This window comes from Malus domestica, chromosome 06 (genome assembly GCF_042453785.1).
Source record: "Malus domestica chromosome 06, GDT2T_hap1".
NCBI lineage: Eukaryota > Viridiplantae > Streptophyta > Magnoliopsida > Rosales > Rosaceae > Malus > Malus domestica.
The window spans coordinates 34,640,112-34,663,501 of record NC_091666.1 but is presented as its reverse complement, the minus strand read 5'-3'; the positions used below and the strand labels follow the sequence as shown (position 1 = coordinate 34,663,501).

At 37.5% G+C, this 23,390-nt stretch overlaps 1 protein-coding gene across 1 annotated transcript; it reads right to left on the bottom strand.

The window, feature by feature from the left end:
* Nucleotides 1-2,025: 2,025 nt before the first annotated feature.
* LOC103438259 (uncharacterized) lies at nt 2,026-4,284 on the bottom strand. Its single transcript, XM_008376793.4, has 4 exons — nt 3,731-4,284; nt 3,401-3,483; nt 2,512-2,567; nt 2,026-2,371 (listed from the first exon to the last, which is right to left on the bottom strand). Exons 1-4 carry the CDS (start codon nt 3,900-3,902, stop codon nt 2,293-2,295), a joined length of 390 nt encoding a protein of 129 aa, XP_008375015.1. The 5' UTR covers nt 3,903-4,284; the 3' UTR covers nt 2,026-2,292.
* Nucleotides 4,285-23,390: the final 19,106 nt, after the last annotated feature.

Genomic DNA, 23,390 nt, shown 5'->3' with positions numbered 1-23,390 from the left:
TAAGTTTCCTTTGCAGAAAAAATATCAAAACACATCTTTTTTTGTGTGTCAAATTGTTGGTGCCGACTGATGGACTCATTTTTATGCACCCGTTTAAACTAAACCAAAACTTGTTTGTATAATAAGGACATATTTTCATGGACTTGGATTGTATGCCCTCCCATTTAGGTGCCTTTTCCGTGCCCTCCTGTTTTGTGTGGTCACGGTTAAGTCACGTCAATATTTTATATTATTTTTTTATAAAAATAATAAAACAAAAAGAAATAATAATATAAAATGTTGACGTGTCTTAACCGTGACCACAAAAACAGGAGAGCACGAGGGCACAGAAATTGGAGGGCAGACAATCCAAGTCCTATTTTCATACCTACCAAAAGAAAAAAAGATGGGAACACTTTGTACGATGTGAGTTGGGAACGACAAAGATGTCAATTTGCTGCACATTTAGAACGCGCCTTCCTTTTCAATCTTTTCAACTTTTTAGCTTGTTAGTGTTTTAGCCCTTCCTCTCCTCCGAGTGGGATTATGCATAGGACACAGTCCGGCCGACTCGAGGCAGCACATTCTTAAAGACACGACGGGTTGAAAAAATATCGTAAAAATATCATTTTCTCAGTTAATATGTCAAATATTTAAAAATTAAAACAATTGCCAAAGAAAACATTATCAAGCGGCATGCATGTCAGCAGTCAAGATGAATCGTCACGAGATAGTCTAGTGGTTAGGAACGAATTTAAATTCGTATTTTACGTGGTATGTTCTGTTTTCGATTCATGACGCTTGTGAATCATACGATGGTGGTCAAGGACAAACTGAAATGCATCTGTGAGTTTTTTCGACCCTTGAAAATGTGGACTTTCATGACGAAACCATTAGCTGTCCTCTTTTTTATAAAAAAAAATTAAAAAATCATGACATGTAAAAAAATGATTGTTAGGTTTTCTCAAGATATTTTGCAAACTTGATAAGAAAAATATTATAAGTCATCGTGAAGCTTATGTTGTGGCAAAAATGATACGAAAATAGCTTTTGTGATGGTTTCTACAAAAATTCTTCTAGTATTATTTTCGTTCTCCAATTGGTTGATTTTGGTCCTCCTTGACCTCTTTGTATGCAATGGTTTATTTGTTTGGACCGCATTCAGTAGATGACTTTCTAAACCTCTCACATTTATCATGAAGGAAATGTTATTCTTGACAATTTTGCTAACATGAGTTTGTCTTCTCCAACTTTAGTATGAGATTATTCCCCTTCGCCGGCGGCTCGTGCTACGTTGTTTTCGGATTATGTTGGCTTGCCTAGCTTCCACTGTTCAAATTAATGTGCATTTCGGCATACATGTTTGTCTCATGTTTTTTTTTCCTAACCTTGTGGTGTGGTTCGACTTATTTTACAGGTTTAGACCTTTTAGGTTGGGCTTTAGAGGGGTTAGGTTTCATGATGTCCCCTTTTTTTTCTTTGTATCTTTTTTGTTTTCGTTTCTGGAGGGGTAAGATTTATGTTCCCCTTCTTTTTCATGCATTTTTCTCTTTTTTTTCTTGTTTTATGAGATGTAAGATTTATGTCTCTCTGACTAAATGTAACTTTTTTTTCGTTATAATAAAATTTTCCTCGTACTGCCGAAGTTTAATTAAAAAAATTATAAATCAAATCTTAATCGTTGAACTAATCAAAATTAAAACAATCATAAATCAAACCAAAACTTCATCATTCAAGAGTGAAAAGAAGTTTCAAGGGCAATTGTGATGAAACGAAAGCGTGCGTTTGATGGGTCAATGCAAACGGTATGTGAAAACCAAGTCGGTCCACGCCGCAATTCATTCCAGAACCTCATGAGAACAATTCAACTGAATTATTTGAATTCCGTTGGCATGAAGTGTAAACGAAACTTGCAGCAAAACATACGCCAATGAAACAAAGACCAAAAAGCATCTGATTGTGATTGCTCCATCAACGAAATTCAAATGTCTAATTGACCTAGACAGGATACCGCCTGTTCGTATTGCCCCCATCACGCGCACCATCTTTTGATCCTCATCGAATCGATGGAGATTGAAATTTCATATACTCAACAGCGATCAACGCCGTAGTTTTCATATATAGTAGAAAACAATGTGTACTTCAGCAACACGAACAATGTACCAACAACAACATACTAGACGACTACAAATTACGCACACAAATTCAAGACATTACAGTATTACCAAAAGTAGCATCCGTTTCTCATTTATGATGAAAAAGTATTAACTCCGTTGTTTCCGCTCCCAAAGAAGAGCCTATATCGGAGAAAACCTATTCGTCCTTGTACCTCTTCTCCACTTCCTCCAAGTTCTGAATGTCCTTGTAATATTTACAGATGCGAAATAGACACCTGCGCCCAAAATTTGTAGATTGCTATCAAATGACATGAAATATATCAAAGGCCTTAAGTTTATCTTCTTCTTCATTTTTTCTTTTCTTTTAAGAATTAAAAGCAAAAAGACGGGGGCATTTGATATCTGGCCAACGTACCAGTAAAGCAGACATGCTGAAGCACAAAGAATTACATTCCTTTGAGCCTTGTACAGCTGCATGACATATTGTTCGCAACAAAGGAAATGAGTCAAAAACAATTGAATATAACAAAGAATCCCCAAATTTGCATATTCTAAACCTAAAAAGAAAGACGATGAACTTGGCCAAAAAACCTTTGTATCTTTGACACCTAGAAATCCAGAACAATGGTGAGCTTTGTTTTAGCAGTGGCATTAAAATGAAAAATTTTCAAACACCGTTTGCATTGACATGTCTATTCTCGATCTGCCTAAGACATCCCAAAGCTGAATGTGCAACAACTTGCAACAGAAGAACTGGACCACATATAAAAATTTCACGAGATGTACAGCTCAAATGTAGAGATATCTCCTACTAGAATATTTCAACAAGCATAACCCCTTCCTTCACCCCTCATCCACAAGTGCCTACGAAGCTCCAACAAAGAAAGTCCAACAAATGATAAAGAAGCAGGAGTCAAGATAACATCCTAAACAAAAGCCGAAACAATCTAACAATCTAATACCCTATATACATATGTGTGTGTATTACTGAACACAAGTTTGGGAGGACTAATTTAAGACGCAGTTATGCATTATTGAGCATTATGATTGAGTAAATATAATCACGAACTGTGATGAACCCAAAGGCCCCTAAATTAATAATACGTTAATCTATAATAAAGCTGCTAAGCAGCATTCGTTAACGGGGAGATCAAAACGTAATTTTCTTTTTGTCATATGATTTCTACTTCATTAAGTTAATTTAGGCGGCTGATCATGATCCGAAGGTGTCATCTCATCAATTTGATTAAATATTGCAACTTTAAAAGCAATGAAACCAGAGAGAGTGAGTAGTGGGAACTGACGGATTTCTCATAGCGGTCACGCTCAGAGGCGGTGCAAGTATCAGAGGTGCAGGCCAAGCGGTGCTCATTCTTCCAATATATATCTACACACAATCGATCAAAAGGAACACAGAAATAGCATAGTCAAAGATCAATTGCAAACCCATTGCAACCAAAATCAAAGAAAAAAGAAGATCAATTGGGAAATCCAATGTTATGCAATGCCCTAAGAACGAGAAATTCGAAACCCCATTTCGATTGAAAGGCCAGATCGCAGAAATGATTATAATTAGGGCAATATAAGTGTGATTAGAAACGGAAATGGGAACGAAATCGAGAAAAGAAACGAACCGAGGAGCTGAAATCCGGCGAAGGGGACGATGAAGAGGGCGGGTTGGAGGATTAGAGAGACCAGCGACACGAATCGATTCTTCAACAGCTTGGGCGCCGGAATGGTTAGCAGGAAGGCCAACGCCGCCTCTGCCGCCACTACGTACGTCAGTATCATCCACTGCAACGCCATCTTCGGCTCCAATTTCTCTGCTTTCTGCTTACTTCGCTATTACTTGCTCTACTTCTTCTTCCTCTGATTTTGCAGCTCCCTCTCTCTCTGGTGTGGTTTGCTTTGTGGCGGATCGGATCGGTTGAGTTGGCCCAAAATTAACACCATTTGAGCCACATCCATTAACCAACTATATGGTCCACTTAAAGCCCAATCTATATATCCAACTATAAATGGCCCCTAGGCCCAAATTAGTCACCCAGTGATAATGAAAACGATACTTTAACGATAACTTTATTTAGACACATAAAAATAACTCATTTGCAACGCACTCTCTATTAGATGTGTATGTTGCCAACTTATCACTGTATTGTGTGAAATTCACTTGCAAGTTTCTCTAGATAGAAATAACGTGCAAAGAGCTCAAAATATTTACAATGAGCCATCTTATCAAGTACTTGGGGGGATTGTCATCATTTGCGAGCCATAATGCACACAAGTCAACTGCAGAGCAGTTTCGAGACTCCTTACCTAGTTTTCTTGACTCTTTCTGTACGTATTGTTGAGTAGGCATTTCGTCAAACAGTTGTAGGCACAAACGAGTCTCGTCCTTGTCCGGAGCATTCTTGGAGGTCCTTCACAAACGTGTTCCACAGGCTTCTGTACGTCTTGAAACCACATTAGTTAGATGTTGATCCGCTCATGGTCACTTATATTAGAAAGTGCGTGAACAAATGTATCTATGTTGGCCCTAAATAGTAAATTAGTAATGTATTATTTCTTCTGTCTCTGTGGAGAAGTCTAGATATGACTTTAATTAATATAGTTTCAAGGACATTGTATTTCTTTTGTCTTATGGAGATTATGTTCCATTTCTTCGTTGTTTATATATCTCAAGTATAAAAATTATGTTTGTAGATCATGTATATACCTCAACGTGAGATGAATAACATATTTGTCAGATTACCGTCACAACTGAGAAGCTTTCTCGACCATCAGGAACTCTCTCAATCAAGTATAAAAATTAGTTCGAGAATGATCAAAGTACTGTCACAACTGAGAAGTTCTAGTTATAATTAAAAATAATTTCGAGAAGACCATAGAATCAGTCATTACAGCCTAATTAACAAGCCAGATGAGATCATTCAAATCGCACCTGTCCTTTGATAGAACACTCTCTCCTATTCTATCTGTATACCAAACATGCATTTGTTTTATCTGCGTACGTGGCATTGTCCCTGCAATGCGGTCAGTTGTTCAACCGGATCTGGCGTTAGTCGAATGACTTGAGCTAATTAAACAACTCGCCGTTGAAAGCTTGGATATAATACACATAAAGATATACCTCATCAACTTTTGATTAGTTATTTTTTAGAAGGAAAGAAACTGAGAGAAAAATAAATTAAAGACCAAAAGAAGCTATTACACTTGCATAAATCAAAATAATTTTTGCATGGATATAAACTTTCAAAGTTTCACTGCAGGATCTACCTTTCAAACAATTCTAGAAGGGAAAGCATATCTTCTTGTTTCGAGTCCTTAGTCTCTCATTTTTTATTTTTTATTTTTGTGAATGCTACACAAAATATATATTAGTAATCTCAGTCATACAACGATGGATAGGGTACATGTGAAAACTCAAATTCTCGTTGAATTAATTTGAGGTAGCAGAAGGCTTCAATACAGACGATGATAGCTAGATAACCATTACAAGTCTCAATCCTCACGCGGGAATAGCTGGGGATCTTATCTTCTATTAATCAAACAGTAGGAACTAAGTGAAATTATGTATTTCGTTATTTTGCGGAAAGAGAAAACATTAGTTAAAGACTAAGAACAGCTACTACCCTCATTAAAATAAAAAAAAATAAAAATAAAGACTTTATATACGAAACCATTTTTGTGGACACATGATGCGGATAGAGAAAAAGAGAGGCTAAGTACATTTTACACTCTTAAGGTTTGGTGTATTTTTTTTTTAATTAGATGAGATTTTAATTTTCTCAAATTTCACTTTAAAGTTTTCAAATTGTATCAATTTACACTGGACAGCCACTTTCGAGCTGTTTTCCGGCCAAACCACGGTTAGTTAGCCATCTCAAAAGGTACCATTCTCTTCGTCTCGTCGAGAAGTATGATTTTCGTTTTTAAATCACTTGATTTCATTGAGTATTGAAGAAGTTATGAACGTTTAAAGTTTATCCAGTTTCCGGCGAATTTTCCAGTTTTCTCTTGGACCAATCAACTTTGAGGCTATTTTCTGACCATCTCCGGCAACCATTGGGCTTCTAAATAGGTATAATCTTATTCTACACTTTCCTATCTTCATTTTGATATATTATGGGTCGAATTTGGTTAAAAAACGATTGAGTTACGAAGCTTTGAAAATTGTCCAAACTTCCGGCCAAGAGCTCCGGAACATTTAACGGAGTTTTTAACAGAATGACCAAAATGATGGATGGTGGACAATCTCAGAGACCATTTTGATTGATTTGAAATGTTAGGGACCAAAGTGATGATTTATGCAAATCTCATGGACTATTTTGGCTATTTACCCATATTAATTAAACTGCTCCCCTCAAGGGGATATAGAGAATTGATATTATCAAAGAGCTATAAATCATTGTCTTTATATATTGCTCCTTCCTACATTTCTTCGAAATTACAATTAGCGGATATATTTGTGAAAGAGTAATGCTAGGAATACTAAATTTATAGACAAAATTTGCAAACTAAATGATGTGTCACCAATAGGAAATGAGTTTATCAAAGTTTAAGTAATAATTTAATCACAAACTTCTATATTATTTCGTTTACAAAATTTAGTCTACAAATTTAGTATCTCTAGCATTACTCTTCACGAAAACTTTAGTAATTTAGTAATATTAATTTATAACATTCACTATTCAACTTGAGGGGATTATAGAGAGTTGATATGATCATGATCTAAAATATCCATAATATCCCGATATTTCCATTGAAATTTCCGTGTTTTTGGACTATCGATATTTTTTTGGACTACCGATATTTCCGATATCATCGATATTTTAGACCTTGCTAAGTCACTCATGTATCTTATCATGCAATGTATAAAGTGTAATATATTGTACTAATTCATTATATATAAATGATTATGGTGTGTTTAAACTTCTTTCATTAATTATTACATATTTTCTACACTCACAGTGTTTGCCAGCTCGCTATATAATCAACTTAAATCAGTTATATCTATCATGCAATGCATTTCTTTCCAATTTTTTGTGATAAACTAATAGATAATTGGCTAAATAAACATCCTGCAAAGTTTCAATAAAAATTTCCAAGTTTTTCTTACAATTTCTGTGGTTTTATTCAATTTTTATTGATATCAATAATATCCCGAAATTTCCATCGAAATTTCCGTGTTTTTGGACTACCGATATTTCTGATATCATCGATATTTTATACCTTGGATATGATCAAATCATTTTATTCTTTTTTTTTTTACAAATAATAGCGTTTGTTAAATAATTAATTGTTAAGGAAAATCTGTGGGGATTGAAGTCGCACTAAGATGCATAAGCATTATTTTTTTTTATCAGTGCAGTGAAGCGCGGTTAAGATATGATAAAATCATATCATCATAGCATATTCTATTATTTTTGTATATTTACCAAAAATAGAAGTCAACCCCATTGATTGAATAGTGCATAAGATGATCAAGCAGAGGAAAATCATGATAAGGTGATAACCTCAGGAAATTCATGCATCAAGTCCTAAAGCACAGGCCCACAAGAAAACTACAACAAATTGAGAATTCGAATAAAGTTTTGATACAAGTTAAACGGGATTCTGTTGGTTGATCTGATGGCATTGTTTACATGATAAGTTGATAACCACAATTTGCTATTTGGTTTTTATGTGTTGATGATTATGTAGTTGAGTTTATTTGAGTATTTAACTGGCAAATTGGATGAAAGGAGTGCTCGCAGCAGTACAGCTGCCATCTCGTATAAAAAATGTGCCAATGGAACTGGAAGAGTTTTGAATCATACGTTGTACTCGCAAAGGTTTATTTCTTTGCTCGATCAATCGTGAGAGCTATAGATCTACATCCTGAGTCGGACTGAGAGAATGGTATACATAAAGCTTGTGGAAGGAAGAGTTATTTGATTAGTCAGGGCCTCTTACGATTTCTGGTTGATAAAATAGATCCACCATCACTGATTCACTATGATTCATAGAAACACAAATAATCAAGAAAAGAAAAGAAAATCAGATAAACCAGTTTTTGATCCCTATGCTTTACTTTCTTGGGCTTTTTTATTTTAGTATATTTCCAATTATATTGGAAGGTTTTGAAGATTGAACCTAGCATATATAACGCCCATTATATATGCTATTCGTACCCACCCACCCTTACCATTATTGTTTTGTACCATACTTGACCAATCCTGAAACTACTGAGCACCGATCAACGTTATACCGTCAAGGACCTAGAAGAGTTTCCCTCCAACCAGGAGGCCAATCACAGCACGACACGTGCCGACATCAGAAGCCAATCATAGCGCAACACGTGTCAATATCAGAAGTCAATCACAACACGACACGTGTCAATATCAGAATGAAACTAGAAACTCTCTTCTATAAATAGAGATCATTCTCTCACAATATTTCCTAATGTCATTTGTACTAAATCATTCACTAGTACTCACTAAAGGAGAGCTTGAACCTATGTAATTGGGTAAACCCTTCACAATTAATGAGAACTCATCTACTCCGTGGACGTAGCCAATCTGAGTGAACCACGTACATCTTGTGTTTGCTTTCCTGTCCTTATCCATTTACTTACTTATCCACACTAGTGACCGGAGCAATCTAGCGAAGGTCACAAACTTAACATTTTCTGTTGTACCAAGGTCCTCGCTGATTTTGTGCATCAACATTTAGCACCGTTTATGGAAACAACGCTTATTCCCACTCTCTTCAGCTTTGCCAAGCTGGTTTCCACCATTCGTACACTCTCTTTTAACTAAACATTCCTCTCCAACATGGGGAGCGAAGGAAGCCATAACACACAGAATGACACCCCTCGTGCACCTAGTGCGAAGCAACAAAAGAAGGAAGGAAATAAGGTTTCTCTTCAAGCTAAAGTCGATGAGCTAGAAGCTCAGAACAACAAGATAACAATGAAGAATGAGGTCCTCCAGGAGCAGTATGAGAAGCTCTTTAAGGCACTCCACGAAACTAGGCGTACTCAAACAAACGAGCTCATTGCCCCTGTGGACATCAACCATTATCTGGGTGCCCCCCAACACGAAGGGTCACCTCTCTTCGACATGGGTATCCCTGATGATGAACGAGCTAATCATCAAAACATTGATCAACATGAGACTTCTCTCAACCCAGATGCTTCGACCCAAAGTAGAAGAAGTGGAAGAAGACACCTCATTGCAGAAGGGTTGGAAGGATCGAAAGCCATTTATCGTGACGGCCGAGACTTCCTAAAGCAACGTCGAGAAAATCCCCTCCACATATGCTCGAAGATCAATGACCCAAGGGTTTCTGAAAGACTCGGTCCCCTCCCACGACCCAGGCCAGCTGCCAATCTAGGGAATGAACAACATATCCCAGAGGAACATAAAGGTACGGGGGACTCTGAGGTATTCCGACAGACTCGCCCTAGAAGTCAGTACGGTGAGTCCAAAAAAAAAAAACCACATGCCCTTACTCAAACTTTCCTACTTCCAAGAGGCGATAAAGACTTACGAAAGAAAATTCCAGTGGTACATGACTCCATTCAGGACCCCCTTGTTCTACAGCTCATTGAGGAAGTAAACAAGTTGAAGGCCAAACGTCAGGCCGAGATACTTGACTGGAACCAACCCAGGCCTAGCCCTCTCACAAGAAGGATCCTCGACACCCCTTTCAAACGAAGACAAAACAAAAGCTTGGTTTACAACTCTATATTGGAAGGGAGGACCCAATTGAACACCTTAACCTCTTTGAGTCCACCATGGCATTTTGGATGCACACCGACGAAGAGCGATGCCTTATCTTCCCCTCTACCCTCTTTGGCGGAGCTTTAAACTGGTATTGCCGTCTTCCACCTGAGACAGTAGACTCATTTGAGGAATTGAGGAAATTGTTTGTCTCTCAACATATCTTCCAGACCGATCACTTGCATTCTGCAGATGACTTGTACACTATTCGCCAGAAGCCGGACGAGTCACTACGAGAGTATGCCGGTAGCTTCAGCCATGAGTATTCTCGCTGCGTTGAGGCAGATGACAAGACAGCCTTCAAGGCCTTCACGGCAGGCCTACGTGATTGTTTCTTCAAGTACATGATCAATGCCAACACTTGGAAGACTTACTCTGAAGTGATGGCACAAGCTTACAACCACGCCTCCGCCGAAGTAAGGACATACCAAGGGAACCCCCATATGGTTAACCTTTATCAACAAATGGGAAGTGGAAGTCAAGTTCTACCAAGTGAGGAGATATTGGTCATTCAGACACCTATTGCATCATCTCCTGCCTCATTTAGCTACTTGTTAAGTCACCAAACGTATCTGTATCTTGGTAAGATGAATGATTTTTACTCTCAGTAAGCCCATTACAACAAGAGGGATAAAAGTTCGTATCAAGACAACCAGGGGTGAACGTACCGTTGACTATTATGACTATGGGGCCAAGCCTCACTCTTTCAAATTGGAGGACTAGGTACTGAAGGAAATGCTATTAATAGAAGGTATACATATTACAAATGTTTTGACTCTCAACCGCTTGAGATCTTTTGTCACACAAGCCATTATGCAAATATTTAAAAAAGAGAGAATTCAGACAACTTCTCTGAGTCTTTTGCGTTCCTAGCACTGGAACACTTGGTCTACGCTGACCTACCCTTATACTCTAACTCAGAGCTTCAACATGCGTACTTTGACACAAAGTATATGATACTAAGTGTTACAACCAACATGGTTCATATATCAAAAGCATGGATCCCTTCATGCATAGCAAAACATTCATAAGTATCACTCATATCAATCAACATAAACATTATACATTCCAACACATTCATATATAAACATCATACATTCCAACACATTTATACATAAACATCATACATTCCAACACATTCATACATAAACATCATACATTCCAACACATTTATACATAAACATCATACATTCTAACACATTCATACATAAACCAACTGTGCTTCGAAACGGTTCAACATACTTTGTTTCTTCGACACGTTACAATGTGCCTCGACACCTTGCCCTTATTCTCACCAACCAGGTGATGAAATGTGAAGAAGGAACTCATCTTCATGCCACCAACCAGGTGATGAAATGTACAACCCGTACTCTTCTTCATGCCACCAACCAGGTGATGAAATGTATAACCCGTACTTTAATATCATTTGGCAACTTGCCACTCATGCCACCAACCAGGTGAAGAAGGAACTCATCTTCGTGCCACCAACCAGGTGATGAAATGTACAACCCGTACTCTCCTTCATGCCACCAATCAGGTGATAAAATGTACAACCCGTACTCTAATATCATTTGGCAACTTGCCACTCATGCCACCAACTAGGTGAAAAAGGAACTCATCTTCATGCCACAAACCAGGTGATGAAATGTACAATCCGTACTTTCCTTCATGCCACTAACCAGGTAATGAAATGTACAACCAGTACTCTAATATCATTTGGCAACTTGCTACTCATGCCACCAACCAGGTGAAGAAGGAACTCATTTTCATGCTACCAACCAGGTGATGAAATGTAATACCCGTACTCTCCTTCATGCCGCCAATCAGGTGATGAAATGTACAACCCGTACTCTAATATCATTTGGCAACTTGTCATTCATGCTACTAACCAGGTGAAAAAGGAACTCATCCTCGTGCCACCAATCAGGTGATGAAATGTGATGAAAGGTGATGAATGAACTCACCTTTGTACCACCAACTAAGTGATGAAAGCAACTTACCATTCATTCCACCTACCAGAAGACAAGTGGTACAACTTGTACATGTGAACTCCTAAGATTCATAAATAATAAAAAAACCCTCAAGCTTGACAACTCAACTAGGGGAACACTTATGCCCAACAAGAGTTATAGTCACCAACAACAACTTCAGTGCATGGCATACGAAGATCAAGCTATTCAGCTCTCTTGCATCTGCTTCAAACATCTCCCCTCTGTAACAATGCAAACACTACAACTCGTAGAAAGCTTCACACTCTTGATCAGGACAGTGTGAAGCAAAACCAATTTATGGTGCCAACAAGAGCTTCATCAAAAGTGTTCAACCACAATTCTCAAAAGCTTCACACACTCTTGATCAAGACAGTGTGAAGCAAAACCAATTTATAGTGCCAACAAGAGCTTTATCAATGGAGGGCAACCACAATTCTAAAAAACTTCACACATTCTTGATCAAGACAGTGTGAAGCAAAACCAATTTATGGTGCCAACAAGAGCTTCATCAATGGAGGGCAACCACAATTCTCAAAAGCTTCACACACTCTTGATCAAGACAGTGTGAAGCAAAACCAATTTATGGTGCCAACAAAGGCTTCATCAAAGGAGTTCAACCACAATTCTCAAAAGCTTCACACATTCTTAATCAAGACAGTGTGAAGCAAAACCAATTTATGGTGCCAACAAGAGCTTCATCAATGGAGGGTAACCACAATTCTCAAAAGCTTCACACACTCTTGATCAAGACAGTGTGAAGCAAAACCAATTTATGGTGCCAACAAAAACTTCATCAATGGAAGACAACTACAATTTTCAAACCTTCAAGGCAAATTCAAGACTGTTCGAAGCAAATTCAATTTATATGGTTCATCCAAACCTTCGACTGCTACAAGGTGTGTCTTGCATCATAATCTCTTGCTCAACAGTGTGGAAGCAAAATTTGTATATATTGTCTCTCCCACATTTTCAAATTTCTAGTTTCCCAAAAAAAAAAAAAGGAAATTCAACAAAGCTTCATCAATGGAGGACAACTACAAATTCTTAAAAGCTTCACACTATCTTGATCAAGATAGTGTGAAGCAAAGTCAATTCGTGGTACCCAACAAAGCTTCACCAATAAAAGCTTCATCAATGGAGGACAACTATAAATTCTCAAAAGCTTCACACTATCTTGATCAAGATAGTGTGAAGCAAAATCAATTCATGGTACCCAACAAAAGCTTCAACTCCAAAACTTCACCTACAAAGCTTCAACTCCAAAGCTTTAACTCCAAAGCTTTACCTACAAAAGCTTCACCCACAATAGTTTCACCTACAAAAGCTTCACCCATAAAAGCTACACCCACCACAAAAGCTTCACCTACAAAAACTTCACCCACAATAGCTTCACCTACAAAAGCTACTTCACCCACAATAGCTTCACCTACAAAAGCTTCACCCATAAAAGTTTCACTAACAAAAGTTTCACCCACCACAAAAACTTCACTCACCACAAAAGCTTCACCTACAAAAGCTTCACCCATAAAAGCTTCACCAACAAAAACTTCACCAACACAAGCTTCCCCCACCACAAAAGCTTCACCTATAAAAGCTTCCCCCACCACAAAAGTTTCACCAACAAAAGCTTCACCCACTACAAAAGCTTCACCCACAAAAGCTTCACCTACAAAAACTTCACCTACAAAGCTTCAACACAAAAGCTTCACCTACAAAAGCTTCACACTATCTTGATCAAGATAGTGTGAAGCAAAATCAATTCATGGTACCCAACAAAACTTCAACATCAAAGCTTCACATATAAAGCTTAAAAATATATATATATTTTTTCAAAAATTCAGAAATTCGAAAATTCGAAAATTCGAAAATTCCAAAATTCAAAAATTGAAAAAAAAATTAAAAAAAAATTGCCTAGACCTCATGTTCTTTTGGCCTAACAACTTTCATAACAAATATATATGAAGGAGGAGTTTTGGGCTACCACTTAGAAAGGAAAATGGTGAAGTTTTGTTACTTTGGAAACTTGGCTACTAGCAAGACACCTCATTCATTAACTCCCTCGACCGGAGACTTGGGAGACTCCTACCATATGCTACTGCACCTTGATACTCGGAAGTCTCACAACCACTCAGTGACTTGGATTTTTTCAAGTCTCCAACAGAGAAGTTTTCATCTCTCAGGAAATTAAGGGAGCACTACCTCAACCTACATGTTTCACTCACAAAGCTTCAACATACAAGATTCAACAAAAGGAAAAATTCAAAGAACTTATTGAAGAATGTCTTGGTGTATTTAACACAATACGTTAAAATAAAGCAAAGTTTGTTTATTGATATCTTCGATAAGTTACAAATATGTACATATACATGAATCAAAATAAACAAACAAGAGGGAGCCTTCACAAAGGTTACTCAGGATAAGTCTCAGCAATCGGTAGAGCCCCAGAAAGAGGAGGCACCAGAGGGTGATTATTTGGAGCCTCAGTACTAGGTAGAACCCCAAAAGAATGAGGCACCGAAGGTTGATCATTTGGAGCTTCATTACGCGGTACAGCCCCAGAAGACGAAGGCAATAAATGCATTTGGAACAAACCCACAAACCTCTGATGATCAAGTAAAATCTGACCATTAGATTCTTGCAGCTGGTCGAGCTTCCTTTTCATGTTTGTAGCATAGTCATGTACAAGCCTGTGCAACTGTTTATTCTCATGCTTGAGCCCTTTGATATCCTGTTTGAGACTTATCACTTCAATGCCAATGATTCAACTTGACGGGTTCGAGCAAATAGGCGTTGGGCCATATTAGACATAGAACCTGCACACTGAACACTGAGAGCCAAAGAATCCTTAACAGCCAACTCATCAGACCGTTTGGAAAGTAGTCTGTTATCTTTGGGAGTGAGAAGGTTCCTGGCCACCACCGCAGCAGTCATATCATTCTTCATCATAGAGTCTCCAACGGTAAGAGGACCAGTAGGGGATAAGAAGGATGGGTGCCATATGTTGTCTTGAGAAGGCATGGCTGCCTCTTCACTAAAGTTCAAGTCAAAACGACAGTCGGATGGGCTAGACATTCTCAGAAATGATGAAGGAGAAATGAGGTACAATAAATCTCTGAAGTAAGGGAAAAATTTCTACAAGAAATAACTCTCTAAATGTACTTCTTGCACACAATTGGTGCCCTTATAAAAGAAAGGGCAACAGGGCCGTTGGTTCAAAAATCGAAGAGGCACCACTCTCCGGATTCCGAAGAGACACCACTTTCCACATGCAACATCAACTCCTCGGGTACCACAGATAACTTTGTCAAATATCTATGAGAAAATTTAGACACATAAATTTTGAAGGTCCAGCTACCTTACTATTACCCACAAGGGTAAAGGAACAACACCACTGCTTGATAATTAGAAAGTCCCAATGTGTGTCAAACTCCGTGCTCTGTGGCAAGGCAGACTGGCAAAAATGCCCAACCTTTACTCACATTCGAGAAAACACTCCCAACAAGATTGCTTGCTCAAAAATCGAAGAAGCACCGCCCTCCGAATCTCAAGAGCTAGACTCCCAACAGGATTACTTTCTTAAAAATCGAAGAGACACTGCTCTCCGAATCTTAAGAGTCAAACTCCCAACATGGTTGTTTTCTCAAAAATCGAAGATGCACTATTCTTTGAATCTCGAGAGCTAGATCTCCGACAGGATTGCTTGTTCGAAAACCGAAGAGGCGCAGTTCTCTGAACTTCGAGAGCCAGATTTCCTTGGATAAAGCTTGTCTGCAATCTTCACACGCAACATCAGCTTTCCAAATACCACAAACCACTTTTTCAAAGTGCTCTGACAAAATTAAAACACGTGAAACTTACAGCTCCCACTACATTGCTATGACCAAGAAGGGTAAAGGAATAACACTACTACTTGTTGTTAGGGAGACTCTTATATATGTCGACCTCCATCCTTCACAGCCAGGCAGACCTGCAAATAAAAAAAAATGCTCAACTTTTCTTCACATCCGAAATGGCACTCTCAGCAGAGTCTCTCGAAATACTCAGCTTCTTTTCCTCGCGATAATACCTCTGCAAACAAGCCACACAAGAGCAAGAGTATCTCATATCATCAGAGTTAAAAGCAAGAGTATCCCATATCATGTTTTTTACTTGTCTTTTCCTTTGGCCTTGTTCTTACCTGCAATACAAGGAAAAAGAGAGCAATCAGTCAGCACTTGGAATCAAGCTTCCAATCAAGAACTGATTGCCTAGAACCCCTTGCCTGATTACTTACCTGACATTGCTCTCGAGTACTCATCTTCAACATCTTATGCTTCCAGATAAGATACCACATCTGCCTGAGAAACAGATAGGGCAAGTGAGAAGGATACAAGGAAGCATGTGGAGACAAGCGTAACAGAACACATGCCGATACATCCACTACTTTGTCAACATCAAAAGTATCCCATATCATCAGGGTCAAACGTACTTTAGATTTGATGAGTTTGTTTTGACCCTCAAATTCTTGAGTCGGCCTTATACTCTAGAGAAAACCAGAATACCCTCCAGCCCAGTTCAAGAATAAGCATGTGGAAAGTTACTTCTTCAAAAGCAAAAGTATCTCATATCATCTCTTCTCCATTTGCTTTTCCTTATCCTTGTTGTTGTTTACGACACAAGGAGAAGGAGAACAATCAACCGGAAGCCGAAGTCGAACCTCCGATCTAGGTTACTTGCTTGGAAGTCTGATTGCTTACCTTGTCTGTTACCTCATTCGGCAAATCTCCTAGCTCGGCGACTTAGGAGACTCCTACTATAGGGTTTGTATCGCACTTGACCAAGCCCAAAACTACAAGTAAGCTTCAAGTGAAATTGATACATTACCTTGTGCATCTTCATCGGTTAAAGATACCACCCCTGGATGAAGGAAAAGTACTTTCAGAGAAGATGCCACATCTACATATGAGATAGATAAGGCAAGTGAAAATGATACAACACTTTGGTATTTAGAAGTTTCGTGATTACTCAATAGCTTGGATCTTGCAAGTCTCCAACCGAGGTGCTTCCTTCACTCGGGAACTTAGGGGAGCACTAATTGTACCATACTTGACCAATCCCGAAACTACTGAGCACCGGTCAACGTTATACCGTCAAGGACCCAGAAGAGTTTCCCTCCAACTAGAAGGCCAATCACAGCGCGACACGTATCGACATCAGAAGCCAATCATAGTGCAACACGTGTTAACATCAGAAGCCAATCACAACACGACACATGTCAATGTCAGAATGAAACTAGAAACTCTCTTCTATAAATCGAGATCATTCTTTCACAATATTTCCTAATGTCATTTGTACTAAATCATTTACTAGTACTCACTAAAGGAGAGCTTAAACCTATGTACTTGGGTAAACCTTTCATAATTAATGAGAACTCCTCTACTCCGTGGACGTAGCCAATCTGGGTGAACCACGTACATCTTGTGTTTGCTTCCCTGTCCCTATCCATTTACTTACTTATCCGCACTAGTGACCAGAACAATTTAGCGAAGGTCACAAATTTAACACTTTCTGTTGTACTAAAGTTATCGCTGATTTTGTGCATCAACAATTATAATTCGAGTAAAATAGTACGCCATGTCGTTGTATCCAAGTAAACAAAAAAAATTTCTAATTAAAAATGCCCAGAATTCATTTCAAATAAATCATAAATGATAGAAACAAAATTGAACGCTTAAAAATCAAGTCTTTGAGTTCACCATGTAACAAATTTCATTCCTCATCATAGCTATAAGTGGCTGCATATGTAGGTAAACCACTCCAATTAAAAATGCCCATAATGCGTTTGAAATAAATCACAAATGATAGAAACTAAATCCAAAGCTTTGAACATCGAGTCTTTGAGTTCACCATGTCACAAATTTCATTCCTCATCATAGCTATAAGCCACTTGCTTAAAGAAATTTATTACAAAATGCTCCACAACTATCCATGTTCTTTATGAAAGTTGACATTCTATTGCTCATTTAGTTGTTTACAATATAAACTATTCCGATAGACCAGGCTACAATGGAACAGAATAGTTTGGAATATAAACCAACCAATTAGATCAAGCTATTTTACCAAATCTCGCGTCACTCCTATGAGGTCAGCCATGTTCATATTAACCAAAAATATTACCACGTGCATATAGAACTATTAAATATAGACAAAGAATGTGAAGGAAATGGGACACAAGACAAAGTAAACGGTCTCAAGCTGTGTAGAGTTGGTTGCATCGCACGAAAGGTGTGGGCTTATAAATAGGATAGCTGGTTTGGAGCAAGGAGAAGGCAAAGAATAACACAAGAGAGAATTAAGAGAGGAGAGAGATATATCATCCCAGTTAGTTAAGATGGCAGAACTTCCGAGCTTCTTTGCGTTGAAATCAAACCACAGCAAAAAATGCTTGCGCATCATAAATCAAAACATCGGGAAATATCAAGGGGTTGTCCAGTTCTCGGGAGATGATGTTAACAGCTCGCACGCAAGGTTCGAAGTGGAGAGAGCCGACGGTAATGGAGAACTTGTGCATATTAAATGCACTACCAACGGCAAATACTTGAGAAGAGGAGACGAACGGGAGTGGTGGATTGTGGCTGCCGGTGATGAACCAGAGGAAGATCAAAGCCATTGGACCTGCACTTTGTTCGAGCCTCAGGTTGTCAATAAAGACAACAAAGCAGTCATCCGTTTACTCCACGTGCAACTCGGGCGTTATATAAGGTTGTACACTGCAAACCAGGGCGCCGCATTCCTCAGCCGAACAGTACTCCCCTCGGGCGTGGGGCATTTTGTAGAGGAAGCCGCTGCAAACAACTTCCATCTATGCCTCTACGCAGACGAGATAGCCCCCAAACCCGAAAACCGTTTGGTTGAGTACACAGTCATCGACTTGAATCCACTGGCACTACCTAGCCCTTTTGTGCTGAAATCAAACAGCTGCGACAAATACTTGAGCTACATACTTGATGAAGAAAGCCAAAATCATGAGATTGTTCAATTCTCCGGAGAGGATCCTAAGAGGGAGCAGTCAATCTTCCAAGTAGAGCAGGCAAACAGTAAAGACCATAAAGAGAATCATTACGTGCACATCAAATGCTTGTACAACAACAAGTATTTGAGAAGGATGGACGTAGACAAGCAATTGATCATGGCAGTGGCTGACCGACGAGACGAAAGCACAAAAAGTTGGGGTTGCACATTGTTCAAGCCTGAGCGTGTTGGAAAGGCCAGCAAAAACCACAACAACGTGCTCTGCCGATTGCGCCACGTGCAAAGCGGCCTCTACACAAGGCCTTTCGTTGAGAATAGATTTGAATTACGCCTCAGCGACGAAAGGCCTGACTCCCATGGAGTGGATGTCTACACAGCCATCCATGGCCTTCCATGATCATGATTTATCATTATCATTTGATGTTTGTGGGTAACGTATCTGGAAACCCTCACGAGACTTCACTCGTCCCATTAGGGTCACCTATGGGTTTAAAAGACTTATATATGCATGCGTCGTGTTCCTTGTGAAAGTGATAATAGCACTTATCACTAGTTTTATTGTTGTTTCTTGTTTTTAATTTAACTTTAATTGGACTGTATTAAAGCAATAAACACAAATCCTATGTGTGTGGAAAGGTATTTGTGTGCTATTGTCTTTTTTTTTTTTTTAATTTTTATCCAATCAAGTTGTGTCATCTATCATTTTAATTAATAAAAGAATTGATGTATTATTCAAACATTCCTTTTTATATCACATGTTTGACAACGTTATTTCTTTTATAATTCACTATAAATTCATAAGCTATTTTGTAAAGTACTACGAACATGTAATCACTTGAACTTTCATCTCATACCATCAAATTCACTAAAATACTAAAGAAAAGGCTATGATATTTTTGTATGATATATGGTAAATAATAAAATTAATTAAAATAATAGACCTAATTCTCAAAACAAGTATAGTTTTTTGAAGTGTAAATAAACACTTATTTATATGATATATAGTAAACTTACTTAAACCCCCGAGTTTGTCTAAACCCTTGCCTAAGCCCTGTTTAGGCGCATAGGCGCTATATAGGCCTCAGTCATTTGCCCGACTAGCTCCTAGTATACCTTAATTAGGACCACCCAATATTACAATCTTGACTTGTTGTACAATGAAATAGTCTATTTCTACATCAAATATCATTAAAAATTAATATCAAAAGAAGAAAGATATATGAACACTACTTAAATATTACACACCTCGTGTTTTTATACACAAATTAATGTACTAATTAAGTTTACATAATATAATTTTTCAACCTAATCTTTTTTCAATTGATAAAATAATTAATCCATTCACTCTTTCTTGTGAAGTATATAGTTGATTGAAGATAAGTTTTGATCAACTTTAATTTTGAATTTTTTTTTCTGCAAAAGCAACTAAACTGGTATGGTTAACAAAGTTCTATAATCAACCCATGCATTCGGAAAACAAACATCCATTTGCGTCAGATATTTCAACACTTTCCATTTGCTAGATTTATTTCATTAAGTAAAGTTTCTCTCAAGAATATTCTTGGCTCTAGAAATAAGTTTTTCCCATGAATATCAAAATGCTCACCAAGTGACCGAGAGAGAAGAGTGATAGTTTTTGTGAAAACGAAGAGAGAAAGCGATTGGGGCTATATCGAAAAAGGTTTGGCATTTTGATATTTAAATGTTAATTAGATTTGAAAGAGTAAAACTGCAGTTACATATGGATGAGAACAAGAAAAAACAATAAAATTCTTTTTGTGAAAAATTATATTATTGCCTATGATTTTATTTTTTCATATTTTTATTGAATTTAATTTGTAAATATATATATATATATATTTAATAAAAATATCAAGGCCCCTTCGGAGTGATGACCCTAGGCGGACTCCTACTTCGATCGGCCACCCTTAGGGCCGGCTTTGATTCTTGAATCCGCCATTGCTCATCATTATAAGTGACTTCTTTAAAGAATTTCTTACAAAATACTCCACATCTATCCATGTTCTCTATGAAAGTTGACAATTGCTCGTTTTGTTGTTTGGAAAATAAACTATTCTGACAGACCAGGCTACTACTGGAACATAATCGTTTGGAAAATATGTAAACGAACCAAATAGATCAAGCTATTTTACCAAAGATGAGTGATATCCACACACCCCTTTTTACTTCTCACACACCCCTTGTTAATTTTTATCCATTGATCTTCTCCTAATCATCTAATCCCACAATCGTAAATTGAAAGGGTGTGTAAGAAGTAAAAAGAAGGTGTGTTGATATAAATTGCTTTTAAAAACTGCTTTCATAAGCTGAGTTGAGCCTTTAATGAATATTTTTTAGTTATTGTAATATCCTCATTAATTTTTTAATGACATTATTTGTCATCCTACACATTTTATATCTCTCGTAAAACAAAATTGACCGTCACCACATACAACTACAAACACCTAACTCCAGCTCAAAGCAATTAAAATGGTTAACTGCCCAAAAGAAAAAAAAGTTACAAGTTTCTAATGCAAAGCCTTCCTATAAACAAGGCTACAACTGGAACACAATAATGTTGAAGAGGCAATGCACAATAGTTGGCAAGTAATGAAAGTGATAGTATTTAAATTTTGTTGGGAGGGGAAGAAAAACTTAAAATGTTTGAAAATAACGGTAGCCAAGGATAAGAAAAATGAACTCACCATCACCTACCCTCCAGCGAAGTCCAAAGCGTCTTCCATTATAACGATTAAAAAGTTCGAGCCTTAAAATTTGAAAATATAGCCATTTTAAAAAGCACTTATTGAAATATAACCTTATATTAACACCCCACAAATTGTTGAATAAACCCTACATACTTAATACACCCCACATTTACTTTTTCAATTAAAAATTATCTTTATACACCCCACATACCCCTCCATAATAACCTCACACCCCACATTCTCAAAACACACATTATATTTCTACATACACCCCAATTTCTTCAAATTTTCTAATACTTATTTTTAATTTTGATGGATTGAATCTAGATACCCTTCTATTCTCAGGCTAATTACTTCTATGATTGACTTGTTTTTTCTTTCCAGCTTGAGAGAATATTATCATTAACCGATTTGGACGCTAACACTTATCTTAAATTTTTTTATCTTTGTGCAGATTGGCAAATCTTATGTCACTTCCAAACTCAAGAATTATCCAAACTCAAGATCTTATGTAACTTTTCTATAACAAAAGAAATAAAAAATAAAAAAGAATTATCGAAAGTTTCAAGTTATTGGCATTGCAATTCACAGAGCTGGTTCAAAGGCATAAGTTCTGAAGTTTTTCAACATAGTAAATGCCGGGATGTGATAAAATGTGTGGTTGGAGAGAAAATAATTTCTTGCAGTCATAGTGATCAATAACATTGGTATATTCATAGACATTTTGTTAGGGTTTTCTCAATCAATGTTTTTGTAGTTTTATTAGTTAGGATATTGTTCAACAATGGAGGGTGGGAGGGTTTTGATAATTGAAGAAGATAAATAATATGCTAAAAGTGATGTGGGTGTATTTGGAAATTTTTTTATTTTTTTAAACTTAATAAGGTTGAAATTGTCATTGCATAGTAGAATAAATAAGTAATTTAATATTGAATTTTTTGTGGGGTGCATTCAATAATATGTGGGGTGCTAATAAAAAAACCTTTTTTTTAATTCTTATAAAACTAACCAAAATTGATGTTCAGAAGACTTAATTACCCTTGGATTAAAACTCTCTTCCTCCCAACATTTTTATTTTTTTACTGTCAGCCTCATCCCATTGTTGAACCACCAGACATTACTCTGTTATCTCCACTTCATTCAATAATTAAAATGGAGATGAGGGGTTTGGAGAGGAGAAACACCAATTTTCTATGACTAACATCAAAATTAACTAACAAAAAAAGAAGAGAATAAAAGCTAAGAACTAGCTAATCAGTTAATGAGTGATGTGATTAATACCAAGTAGTGAAGATCGAAACAAAAGCAATTAGGTTTACTGCTAAAATCGAGGCCATAGCAAGGCAACGATGCAGGTTTGGTTGAAGGTGTTCTTCTGCCTGGTAAAGGGGGGAACTGAAAGCTCTAATTTTTCCAAGAATCCAGTCCATGACTTGACGAAGAAGAATCCGAGCATCCCGGCGGCGACGTTGAAGGAGGAGTTATCCCGACCCTCTGATGGTGATCCGGTCCTTCCATTCTGAGACTCAGTCGTCGTCCTCGGACTCGACGTCCTTGATTTTGTCGTCGGAATCGCGAAGCAACGACTCTGAAATCTCCACGGATGCTGCTGATAATTCAGTCCCATGACTGCGAGAGATAATCAGACGTTGCTGAAGAGAATATTTTAGTTCTAGGGCAATTTAGTCTTTTGAATACCAATTTTGGTTAGTTATGTAAGAGTTAAAAAGTAGGTTATATTTCAATACATGGTATCTCAAATGGTTATATTTTTAAATACCCCCAACAATATTGTGCTTTTTTTTTGGGCATACGCAA